The sequence below is a fragment of the Callithrix jacchus genome, chromosome 13 (genome assembly GCF_049354715.1).
Source record: "Callithrix jacchus isolate 240 chromosome 13, calJac240_pri, whole genome shotgun sequence".
Lineage (NCBI taxonomy): Eukaryota > Metazoa > Chordata > Mammalia > Primates > Cebidae > Callithrix > Callithrix jacchus.
The window spans coordinates 42,669,270-42,682,385 of NC_133514.1; the positions used below are offsets into that span (position 1 = coordinate 42,669,270).

The window sequence follows — 13,116 nt, forward strand, 5'->3', positions numbered from 1 at the left end:
TGTCCCCATTAGAAGGCTGACCAAGGTCACAGCGCCAGGAAATAACACAATAGACCTAGAGCCCAGACCTTCCTGTCCTATCAGCAACCCTGCTGTGGTAATGCAGTGCCGCAGGTGCTCAATAGATGCCTGACGAAGGAACGGCCGTCCCAGGCAGGCGCCTCTCTCCAGGGAAGGCCACTATTTCACTTTAAAGCGACCTAAGCTCCATCTGTTCAATCCTCCCCATGAATCCAAGGATTTGTTTAGGAAACAAATGAAGTCTTTTCTGTCTCAACTTCCAAACTACTTCCTTTCCCCTTCTGTTGGGTGTTGGGGCCACACTGCACAGATCTGGCGGGATGGCCCCAGCAGCCTGAGCCTGTGTGGGACTGAGCGGCCACACAGGCAGGGAGAGGACACAAGAACAGCTTTCCTTGATCTGGCCAGTCCTAAACTCCTTGGGGTGGGGGCCTGGAACCACCTCCTAGGGGCACAAGAACCATGTCCTTCTTTAGGGAAAACGTGGCAAGCCAGGTGACCTGGAGGGAAGGGGATTCCTCTGTCATCCGCCTCCTGTGCCAGCCCTGGGGGACAACGTGAGCCCTATCTCCTGTCTGTGTCATCTCTCTCTGAAAGGCCTGGCTTGCCTTGGCATCCTTCCCTGCACCCAGTGGAGAGGCGTGCTGTAGACCCTGATCCAGACGGGATGATGAGAGCTCCGAGGTGAGCCGGCCCTGGGCGCACACTCGCAGTGTCTGGGAAACGCATCACCTTCTCCTGACCTGTCCATGCGGCTTTTCTGCTGTGGCACAGGGTGGGGCCTTCTCAGCAAGGGAAACTTGGGGAGGAGAGCACCCACTGCTCTACAGCTGAAAGCTCTGTCCTGCCCCAGATAAGCCCACCAGCCTCTCGTTCAAAGGGGATAAGTGGGGAGGGCGCCATTATCAGCTCTGTCACATGCAGGCTGTGTGACTGCACACAAATAACTTCCCTGGGTACTGGTGCTTCTAAATATGGCCTTCAACAGGAAGCAGGCAGGGGGAGAAGAGCTCAGAAAACCAGCTCCAGCAGCATGCTGAGCCACAGTCTCCCTAGCCTCATGACTGCTCTCCTAAGTGAGCCCTCCTAGAGCCCTGATGTCCCTAAGCAAGCCCTTCCTGTGTCCTATGTCCCTAAGTGAGCCCTCCCAACACCTTATGTCCCTAAGTGAGCCCTCCCAGCACCCTATGTCCCTAAGTGAGCCCTCCCAGTGCCCTATGTCCCTAAGTGAGCCCTCCTGGAGCCCTGTGTCCCTAAGTGAGCCCTCCCAGCACCCTACGTCCCTAAGCGAGCCTTCCCGGCGCCCTATGTCCCTAAGTGAGCCCTCCTGGCGCCATATGTCCCTGAGCCCTTCCAGCATCTTCATGTCCCTAAGTGAGCCCTCCCAGCACCCTATGTTCCTAAGTGAGCCCTCCCAGCACCTTATGTCCCTAAGTGAGCCCTCCCAGTGCCCTATGTCCCTAAGTGAGCCCTCCCGGAGCCCTATGTCCCTAAGTGAGCCCTCCCAGCACCCTACGTCCCTAAGTGAGCCCTCCCAGTGCCCTATGTCCCTAAGTGAGCCCTCCCGGAGCCCTATGTCCCTAAGTGAGCCCTCCCAGCACCCTACGTCCCTAAGTGAGCCCTCCCGGTGCCTTATGTCCCTAAGTGAGCCCCCCCCCAGCATCTTATGTCCCTAAGTGAGCCCTCCCAGTGTCCTCATGTCCCTAAGTGAGCCCCCCCAGTGTCCTTATGTCCCTAAGTGAGCCCTCCCGGCACCCTAATTTTCCTAAGTGAGCGTTCCTGGCACCCTCATATCCCTAAATGAGCCCTTCCCATGCCCTCCTTACCCTAAGTGAGCCCTCCCAGTTCCCTAGTGTCTGCATGTGTGCTCTCTCAGTGCTCCTGGGGTCTCTCCTGCTGGGCATACCTGGTGGGATGCTGGGAAAGCCCTGGCTTTTGTAGATGGTAGCTACGCTCCTATATTTTGCGGCTGCCAGACTGAATGTATTTGCTCCAGGGCAACTAGAACCCAGGGTCTGGGTTGGCATCAACACCTGTGTCCTCACTGCAAGGCACAATCTTACCCAGGAGCCCAGAAGACACAAAGGAACCCCGCTCCCGCAGCCAAGCTCTTACCTGTCCTGACTCCTCTCCGTCACCCGACTCACGGTGGGGGAGTGTGTGATTCGGGCTTGCACCCTCTGCTGGCCTGAAACAAGAGACACTTCATTCTCTGAGTCCTGCCCTGCACCTGTCGCGTCATCCTGCCTGTTAGAACCTGGCAGCTTCTCTTCTGACCTCTGACCTTCCTCCTGTTCAAGCAAATCGATAAGGCCATTTGTGGCATCTGAATCCACTGTGTCGTCCTCCACAAGTTCCAGAGAGCCCAGCTCAGGGGCCCGTGGTTCCTCCGAGAGCGCCCCCTCCAACTTCCACTCGTGACCTGTGGCGTCAGAGTCCTCGGCCTTGCTGCACTCCAGAGAGGAGTCCTCAGCAGTGACCAGGGAGGGTGTGAGGCCGGCAGACCACACCTGCATGTCAGACATCTCCAGCATGGTGTCATGCTCCGTGGCCGCCAAGGGGATGGCGTCTAGGACGGCCACCTCGTTCCAGTACTGGTCTGCACGTAGCGGAGAGGAAAGCGCGCAGCCCAGGGAGGCAGGGGACAGCAGCTCGTCCTGCAGCGAGGAGTAACCTGGATGGGCAGACAGAGGGCAACATGCTCCAGCAGCAATTCCGGTCCCACGTGCTCACGTGCAGGTCCACGCACATGCACACGCAGGCGCGGCCACAGAGGTACATGCATTTTTGGGGTAGAGTGGGGGATTTCCAAGCTCCAAGCCCAATGCTCAGGCCTTGTGGCTGCTGCCTGGGCATCCAGGCAAGAGAAGCAAGGCTCTGAATTGGGTGGGGGCAGCCAGGGCGTGAGGCAGAGAAGGGGGAGCTCCCTGCTGGATGGCAAAGAGGAGAAGGACTATTTCTTATCCAGTTCAGAGCACTAGATAAAGAAGTATTTATCCAAAGGACTTGTGCTCCAATCTCTCACTGATCCCATGAAGGCTCCACTTCTCCACGGCTGGGCAGAAATAGACGTTGCACCTCACACAAAACTTCATTTTAGCTCAGTTCTTAGGTTCTCAGTTAGGGATGTACCTTAAAGGGAAGGAAATTCCACCCAGAACCAGGGGTAGTAACCAGGGTGCCCTTGAGGAGCCTACTGGGGTACACCAAACACCCATAGACCTCTGTGCAGTGGTCAGTGGGAAATAGCCTTCTGGTGTGGCCAGGTGTCACTTTCCTCAAGTTGCTTGCTGGTTCCAGAAACTCTGAATGATTTAAAGTGCCAAAGGGGAGGGCTCTTATGGCTAAAAAAGGGCATGGTCAGAAGGCACCATGAGACACCAGGTCCACCCACCCCAAAGCCCTGCATCCTTGAGCCCTGAGCTATTTGCCCCAGATGCAGGTCAACCCTGACCTGGTGGGAAGGGAGCCAGCTCGCTCAGGCCCTGAGTGCACGGCTGATAGTTGCCATGGCCTGTCCATCTGCTGTTCCCTGCTCCTGGCTGGGACAGTGGTCCCTGATTGTGTTCTGGTTGGCTTAGGCACTGGCTTCTTGATGTTCAGAAGTGACCGTGACACTGAGTGAGTGACATGCATGCACGTGGGCATTTGTGGGGATGTCAGCGCTCCATCCAGGGCTTCTCAGCTCTCCTCTGGCTGGGAGAAGGGACCTCTGCTACAGGAGAATGAGGTCTCTGATGCCCCATTCAGAACAGTTGCTTCTGTGGGTGGGAGAAGGGATGAGGAGGCAAGACTCTTCAATGGGCTTGGCCTGTCTGGGAAACCAGGAAGCAAGTAGGTGCTTACAGCAGCTGGAGAGCCCAGAGCTGAAGGGGGACCCTGGGGAACTTCCTGACATCCTGAGATGTCCAGACACCCTGAGAGTTCAAACCTAGTCCAAATACTCGATTCTGCCCTTCAGACTCCCCCCTCCCGACTCACATCCAACAGCCCCTGAGCTGTGTCTTGATTCCATCCAGGCAGGCTCTTTCCTTGCCCTCTCACCCTCTGCTCAGGGCCTCAGCTCCTGCTCACCTACTCCCCTGCTTTTACATCACTAGCTCCATTTATTCTCATCCACTCACTATACAACCAAAATACAGATGTGATTACATGCCAGGCACTGTGCTAGGGGAATGGGGGTGACAAACCTCAAACACACACACACACACACACACACACCTCCCCACACACAAATACACATCCACTCATGCACGCACACACTCATACCCATACACCCACACATACACACACACCCACACACAAATACACACACCCACACACAAATACACACACCCACAAATACACCCACCCACTCACAATCACCCTCTCACACACACCCACATACAATCACCCGCTCACACACACACACACCCTCTCTCTCTCTCACACAGGTGGGACAGCTTTTCGTCTCATGGCATTTTCCCAACTTCAGCTCCTGTTGCTCCCCATCTCCGAGGCTATCCTAGGCCCCTCGAGAAGGCAGTTCATGGAAATGCAAACCCTTGAGGACAGGGCGGATGTCTGCCTTCCTCTCCCCACCCTTCCCCGACAACAGGATTGGGCCTCCACGCGTCCCATCACCACAGCAGAGCTCTCCAGGTGTGTGAGAGGACTCAGCAGCTGGAACAGAAAGACCTCAGGCTCATTTAGTGGAACCGCAGCTGCGATCATGTACCTGTGTGTTCAACGTGCTGGAGCCATGCTGTGCGCTCCGCATGCATTCTCTTAATTGCCCCAGGAAAGTTTTCTTCCCTACAAGTCTATATGGTTCCAGGTCCCAAATGAGCGGGGAGGATGAGCCCATGAAGGTGGGGTGGCTGGGAGCAGGGCTGCACGGCCGCAGAGACTGAGGGAAACCCATTTTAGCTCTGGCCAAACTAGGCAGAGCAGGAGGAGGGAGTGGGAAGAAGTAGGTGAAATGGGTAGGTCACATCCTACCATGCCATGGCCTTCAAGCTCTTAACAGAAATCCCTCCAGATATACAAAAGCAGGACATTTTAGGGTCAAGTGATGATTACTTTTCCTCTTACTCTTTTGAGAACTTTATAGTATTGACATCACTTTCTGAGCTTTTTTTTTAGCCAGAGTCTTGCTGTGTCGTCCAGGCTGGAGCACAGCAGTGCAATCTTGGCTCACTGTAACTTCTGCCTTTCAGATTCAAGTGATTCTTCTGCCTCAGCCTCCCCACTGGGAATAGTTAGCATTACACGTATGTGCCATCATGCCCGGCCAATTTTTATATTTTTAGTAGAGACGGGATTTCACCCTGTTGGCCAGGCTAGTCTCGAACTGCTGACCTAAAGTGATCCACCTGCCTCAGCCTCCCAACATGCTGGGATTACAGGCCTGAGCCACTGCACCCGACCACTGAGCATACTTTTAGTGCAAACCATATCTAATGTCTTATTTTTAATTGCCACAACAACCCTACAAGGAAAAGAATGTGGTTCCTACTTTACAGATTAGGACACTAGAGGTTTAGCAATTTGCAAAAGGCCAAACAGCTAGTAAGTCTGGTCTTTTCCAAAGACTTTGCCATTAATCTCTTTGAGAAATAGTTTTGTTGAGGTTTGGTTGACATTCAGTATATCTAAAATGCATATCTTTAGAGAGGGTGAATTGGTACATTGTGATATGTGTGTACACCCATGAAGCCAGCACCTCAAAGAACAGAAAGGACATTTGTCACCCCAGAACGGCCTTCTCATGTTTCTTTGTAATCTCTTCCTCCCCCTTCCCTCCCCACTCCAAACCATTCCCAGGTGACCACTGATCTGCTTTTTGTCATTATACATCAGTTTGCATTTCTCAGGATTTACATAAATGGACTCATACAGTATGCACTCTGTTTCTGTCTTTTTTTTTGGCCTGGCGTCTTTCACTCAATATAATCATTTGGGTTTCATCCATGCTGATGCATGTATCAGTAATTTTTTTCTGTTGCTAAGCCACAGCCCATTAGATGGCTATACCACGGTTTGTAAATCTATTTACCTGCTAATGGACATTTGGGTTGCTTCCAGTTTGTGGCTATTACACATAAAGCTGCTAGTCTGTATGAACATAATGCTTTCTTTTCTCCTGGGTAAATACCTAGGAATGGAATGACTCAATCGTACGATAGGTATCTGTTTAACTTTGTAAGAAATGATCAAGTGGTTGCACCATTTTGCATTCCAACCAGCGGCGTATGAGAGTTCCAGCTCCCCCATGTCCTCACTGACACTTGGTATGGCCAGCCTTTTTAATTTTAGCCATTCTTTTAAGTGTGTGGTGGCACCTCCTTGTAGTTTTAATTTGTATTTCCTTAATGACTAATGATGTTGAGCATATTTTCATGTGATTATTTGCCATGTGTATATTCTGGGTGAAATGCCTGTTGGAATCTTTTGTCCAATTTAAAAACGGAATTGTTTTCTTATTATTACGTTTTGAGAGTTCTTTATATATTTTAATGCTGTAGCAGATGATTATTTGCCAATATTTTCTCCCACTCTGTGGCTCGTCTTTCCATTTTCCTAACAGTGTATTTGAAGTTTTGATTCTGATGAAGCCCAACTTGACAATTTTTTCTTTTATAGATTGTGCTTTTGGTGTTGTATGTGAGAAATCTTTGCCTTAACCAAGATCTTTAAAGTTTCTTTCTTTTGTTTTCTTCCAAAAGTTTTATAGTTTCAGATATTACATTTAATCTATGACCCATTTAGAGTTGATTTTTGTATACAAGGTAAGAATCCAAGTTCACTTTAGTTTAGATTTTTTGCATAAATGTTCATAAATGATATTGGTCTACAGTTTTCTTGTTAAATGTCTTTTTTCCTAATATCAGAGTAATGCTGGCCTATTAAACTTAGTTGAGAAGTAATTTCTCATTTTCATTTTTCTCAACAAATAGTTTCTTCCTTAAATATTTAGTAGAATTCACCAGTGAAGCCATCTGGGGGTGGACTTTTCTTTGTAGGAATGTTCCAAACTGTACATTTAATGTCTTCCATTTATATGGGGCTGTATCTATTTCTTCCTAAGTGAGCTTTGATAGTTTGTGTCTTTCAAGAAATTTGTTGATTTCACCTGCTTTCCAATTTATTGGCATAAAATTATCAAAATATACCTTTATTGTCCTTTTACTAACTATAGACTCTGTAAATCTTCTATAGCTAGTATATATTCCTGAAATATAACTGATATTGGTAATCCGCAGGTCTTTTCTTTTTTATCATCAGTCTGGCTGGAGGTTGATTAATTTTATTGATGTCTTCAAATCACCAGCTTTTGGTTTCATTATTTCTCCATGTTTTTCTGCTTTCTATGTCACTGATTTCCACTCTAATCTTTATTATTTCCTTTATGATTTTGGGTTCAAATTGGTCTTCTTTTTCTAATTTCTTAAGGTAGAAGCTGAGGTCACTTGAGAACTTTTTTCTTTCCCAGTGTAGACACTGAGTACTTAAATCTTCCCCTAAGTACGGTTTTAGTGGCATCCCATAAATTTTGATATTTTGTGTTTTTATTTTCGTTCAGCTCAAAATATTTTACAATTTCCCTTTTGCTTTCTTCTTTTGCCTAGATGGGTGACTTAAAAGTATATTATTTAATTTCTAAATATTTGGGATTTTCTAGATATTCTGCTATCAATTTGTAATTTAATTGCATTGTGGTCAGAGAACATACTCTGTATGACTTAAATCCTTTCCGAGTTAGTGAGACTTGTTTTATCTATTTTGTTTGGCTATTAGCTATAATTCTTTATTATTTTAGTGGTTGCTTTAGGGTTTATGGTATACATACTTAATCTATCGTAGTCTACCTTGAGATGATACTATCCCACTTGGCACATAGTATAGAACATTACAAGAGTATATGCCATTTCCCCCTGACTTTTGTGCTATTGTTGTCATATATTTTACTTTTATATAAGTTATAAACCCCGTATTGCATTGTTATTATTTTTGTTTAAATAGTTACCTTTTAGTGGTTTAAATAATGAGAAAATCTTATGTATTTATCCTTGTAATTAATATTGTTGGCACTATTCTTTCCTTCATGTAGATCCATATGTAGACATAGCAGGTCCATATGTAGATCTGTGTGGATACCAGACAGAAGTCTGCTATCATTTTCCTTTGTCATGAAGGCCTTTTTTAAAAAAAAAAATTGTAGCATGGTGATGAATTGCTTGCTCCTGGTGATAAATTCTTTCAGCTTTGGCACATCTGGAAAAGGTCTTATTTTGCTTTCATTTTTGAAGTTATGTTTGCTAGGTATAGAAATCTAGGTTGCTTTGGAGATGTTTCTTTCTTCTTTAAAGATGTGGCATACTTTAAGGATGCCCCACTGTCTTCTGACTTGTGTTGTTTCTCATTTTGTTTCTTTTTTCTTTGTTTTTTGAGATAGAATTTCACTCCCGTTACCCAGGCTGGAGTGCAATGGCACAATCTTGGTTCACTGCAACCTCTGCCTCCTGGGCTCAAGCAATTATCCTGCCTCAGGCTTCTGAGTAGCTAGTAGTACAGGTGCACACCACCACAGCCCGCTATTTCTGTATTTTTTGTAGAGATGGGGCTTTGCCATGTTGCCCAGGCTGGTCTCGAACTCCTGAGCTCAAGTGATCCAGCTGCCTTGGCCTCCCAAAGTGCGAGGATTACAAGCATGAGCCACTGTGTCTGGCCTTGGCTTGTGTTGTTTCTAATAAGAAATTTCTGGGCTGAGCGTGGTGGCTCACGCCTTTAATCCCAGCACTTTGGGAGGCTGAGGAGGGTGGATCAGGAGGTCAAGAGATCGAGACCATCTTGGTCAACATGGGGAAACCCCGTCTCTACTAAAAATACAAAAACAAAAAAAATTAGCTGGGCATGGTGGCATGTGCCTGTAATCCCAGCTATTCAGGAGGCTGAGGCAGGAAAATTGCCTGAACCCAGGAGGCGGAGGTTGCGGTGAGCCAAGATCGAAAAAGCCGAGATCGAAAGGGTAACAAGAGCGAAAATCTGTCTCAAAAAAAAAAAAAAAAAAAAAATTTCTAATAAGAAATCTGATGTCAATCTTACTTTGGTTCCCTGGTATATAACAAGCTTTTTTTTTTTTTTGTCCTCTGGTTGCTTTTAAGATTTTCTATTTACCACTGGTTTTAACCAGTTTGCTAATCATGTGCCCTGACAGAGTTGCTCATATGTTTCCTGAGCATGAGGTTCATCAAACTTGTTGGATCTGTGTCTTCATAATTTTTATCAAATTTGGCAAATTTTTGTCTATATTTCTTTTTCTTTTCTTTTCTTTTCTTTCTTTTTTCTTTTTGTGACGGTATCTCACTCTGTTGCCCAGGCTAGAGTGCAGTTATGCAATCTCAGTTCACTACAACCTCCATCTCCCAGGTTCAAGCGATTCTCCTGCCTCAGCCTCCCAAGTAGCTGAGACTATAGGTGTGCACGACCATGCCCGGCTAACTTTTGTATATTTTTCTAGTGGAGACAGGGTTTTACTATATTGGCCAGCCTGGTCTCAAACTCCTGACCTCAAGTGATCTGCCCATCTCAGCATCCCAAAGTGCTGAGATTATAAGTATTAGCCACTGTGCCCGGCCCCATATTTTTTACAATACTTTTTCTTCCTTCTTTTCTGTTGGGAACTGTAGTTTCACATATTAGGTCACTTGAAATTGCCCCATAGCTCACTGTTTGGAGTTTCTCTTGCTATTTGTCAAGTTCACTAATCTTTTCTTCTGCAGTGTCTAAAGTCTAATCCCATCCAGTGTATTCATCCTACACATCACAGTTTCATCTCTAGAAGATTGGCTTGGGCCTTTAAAAAATATCTTCCATGTCTCTACTTAACTTTTTTGTTTTTGAGATAGAGTCTTGCTTTTTCGCCCAGGCTGGAGTGCAATGGCACTATAGGGGTTACTCCAATCTCTGCCTCCTGAGTTCAAGTAATTCTCCTGCTTCAGCCTCCCAAGTAGCTGGGAATGCAGGCAGCCACCACCTCGCCCAGGTATTTTTTTTTGTATTTTTAGTAGAGATGGGGTTTCACCATGTTGCCCAGGCTGATCTTGAACTCCTGACCTCAGGTGATCCGCCTGCTTTGGCCTCCCAAAGTGCTGGGATTACAGGTGTGAGCCATGGAGCCCAGCCCTTTGCTAATTCTAACTCTCTGTCAACTCTGGGTCAGTTTCAGGGGATTGCATTTTCTCCACATTATGGATCTTGTTTTCCCTGCCCCTTTGTGTGTCTGGTTACTTACTTAGATGCTGGATATTGTGAATTTTACCTTGTGGAATGCTGGATGTTTTAGGATTCCTGTGGGCTTGAGTTTTGTTCTGTTATGCACTTAAGTTACTTAGAAGTAGTTTGATCCTTTTGCATTTTGCTTTCAAAATTTATTAGGCAGGACTGGAGCTTTGGGGGTTACTTTTTCCCCATTTCTGAGAGAGAGACTTCTTTGTCCCCTGAACAAAGGCTATGAGAGATCAATCTGGAACAGCTGGCTAATACTCAGCTGAAACTTGTGGGAGATCCTCTGCAGGTCTCCAGAGTGTTCTCTCTGTGCAACTGTCTTCTGTCTGGTCTTCCATCTTGAGAACTCAAGCTCCCCTAGTTTCCCTGGATTTTCAAAACAGTAAACTAGACAGCTGTAGGACCCACCTCATTTATTTCCCATGCTTTGTGGATCAGTGTCTTTTGCTATCTGATATCCAATGTCTTGAAAACTGTTGTTCCATATATTGTGTCCATTTTTTGGTCTGCGGTAGTTTCAAGCAGGAGGGTATATCCAGTCCCTGTTACCCCCTCTTGGCCAGAAGTGGCACGCATCACATCTGACATGGCTCCTTGGATTTGGCTGGATGAACATTCCGTCACTCCTTGGAATTGCGATGAGATTTGAGAACTGGGAGAGGGAAGATTTGCAGCCACAGAACACCCGAGATGCATGCTTGGGTTCCTTTTGTGACTTTTCTACCTTGAGACTTCCATGGCATTCGCTTTAATGGAATTTCAGCCAAATAAAGATGTATGGGGCCAGGTGTGGTGGCTCACGCCTGTAATCCCAGCATTTTGGGAAGCTGAGGCAGGTGGATCACATGAGGTACGGAATTCGAGACTAGCCTGGCCAACATGGTGAAACCCCATCTCTACTATAAATACAAAAATTATCTGGGCGTGGTCATGGGTGCCTATGGTCCTGGCTACTGGGGAGGCTAAGGCAGAAGAATAGCTTGAACCCAGGAGGCAGAGGTTGCAGTGAGCTGAGATCGCACCACTGCACTCCAGCCTGAGTGACAAGAGTGAAATTCCATCTCAAAAAAAAAGAGAAATGTATGGGAGAGCACATGTACCACCTCTGCAGGAAGACCTTGCTTATCTTCACCCTGGGGCTCCTTCCCTGGGAACAGTATTTAGGGTGAATGCCTGGCTGCTCCCTCTGCCAGCCACACAGGCTGAGATCCAAGGCCGCAGGTGTACTCCTGGTGCCACAGGGATTCTATGAAGCTGCAGTGATACTCATAGAAGCCCAAGTACATCCTGGTGAGGAACAGCTCACAGATCTGGGGTGAACCAGACCACAGGTAGGTCCACTGGATCCCCCAGGGTGAGTTCCAGAGTGTCTGTCTCTCTGGGGGTCTCATGCAGCCCCATCACACTGGAGCCACCAGCCCCTCCCTCAGTCTAGAGGCCCCCACTTGGGGCTGCATGTTGGAGAAATGGGGTAAAAGGCAGTCATACATATTGGCTGGGGCTGCATATATTCAGGTAGTCCCTGCTCACTCCAGGTCACTGCTCTGGTTCTGTGCTGACCCAAATCGTCCTGCTAGCTTAATGTCAGCAGCAAATGGGACAACAGGGGTCATCAGACAGCCTCGCCCCAGAGAAGACCACACTTCACTAGCCGCAGTTGTGAAGAGTTGAGGGAAATAAAACACATTGGATTTCCAAGCAGACATTAGTATGTGTCCATTTTTTTGGGCTAAATGGAGCTCACATGTGTGTGAGCTGACCATGTCTCCTCTCATAAGGGAAATCTGTTTTATTTTCAGAAAGATGCTATTGTATTTTGGCTCTATAGGCCATGCTTTCTTTACATCTATTCCTGGGGCCTGGGCAGTCCTCTCCTGGGCAGGAGAAGCACACTGGCCTTTTGGCCTGGGCCCCTCTGCTCTGGCCAATCCAGGTGCTGGTGGTGAGCAGAGCTAGGAAGGAAGAGAGACAGCCTCAGGCCTCTAATTCCCAGACACCACACACTTCGGTCACGCTCACAGAGCTGCCTATCACTGCCTGGAGTCCTGGGGCTTAGAAGGAAGCTCAGACACACAGAGTGACCAGGAAATGCACAGAGATGCCAAGGTCCCACTGTGGGCATTGGGGCAGCGGGCTAGATGGGCACCAGGTCAGATCATCATGAGACCTGCCCAGGGGAGAGCCGGAGAAGCCGCAGAGCCTGTAGTGCCCCCACCCAGCTTAGACCTCTGACTGTCCTGTCACCTTCTCTCCAGACCAAAGGCACTCAGATGAGGGCCGGTCTTCCTGGAGCAGGGAGGAAGGCAGGAAAAACACAAAGAAGCTGATTCCGGACCAAACAGGGCGTTGGTACAAGTCTGCTGGGGCTGGGGGAGGGTGTGCAGGGCACATAGCTGGGTCTACGGGGACCCACCGGAGTGTGCGTTGGGGCTGTTGAGGCTGCACAGAGCAGCCAGGAAGCACAGGGCATGACTGTGACCATCTGAAATCAACTACTCCGGAGCAGACTCCCTTGAAGACTTAAGTGCAATCATGCCACTCTTTGGCCCTCTGATGGCTTTCCAGCTCACTCCACGTCAAATCCAGTGTCCTCATGACAGTCTACGGGTGGGCTGCGTGTTGCCCTCTGTCCCTCTGCCCCAGCCTCCAGCCACCTCCCCATCCTGTGAATGTACCAGGAAGGCCCTCTTCACACTCCCTGCTGTGAAACGCCCCTCCCCAATGCCTCATCTCCGGCAAGTGCTCGAATGCCACCCGCTTCCCTTGCATCATGGAAAAGCTTCTCAAAGGAATAATTTAGTTTTGTTTAGTTTTGTCTAGTTGAGA

At 48.0% G+C, this 13,116-nt stretch overlaps 1 protein-coding gene across 32 annotated transcripts in view; it reads right to left on the reverse strand.

The window, feature by feature from the left end:
- The window catches only part of ANK1 (ankyrin 1), a 244,473-nt gene that overhangs the window by 17,986 nt on the left and 213,371 nt on the right, over window positions 1–13,116 (reverse strand). For 23 of the 32 annotated variants that reach the window (XM_078347608.1, XM_035270402.3, XM_078347606.1 and 20 more), the window contains one exon: window positions 2,137–2,695. In XM_078347608.1, coding sequence (XP_078203734.1) covers window positions 2,137–2,695 — 559 coding nt within the window. The remainder of the gene's footprint in view (window positions 1–2,136; window positions 2,696–13,116) is intronic. The other 9 variants (XM_078347624.1, XM_078347623.1, XM_078347620.1 and 6 more) reach the window with 1 other exon arrangement.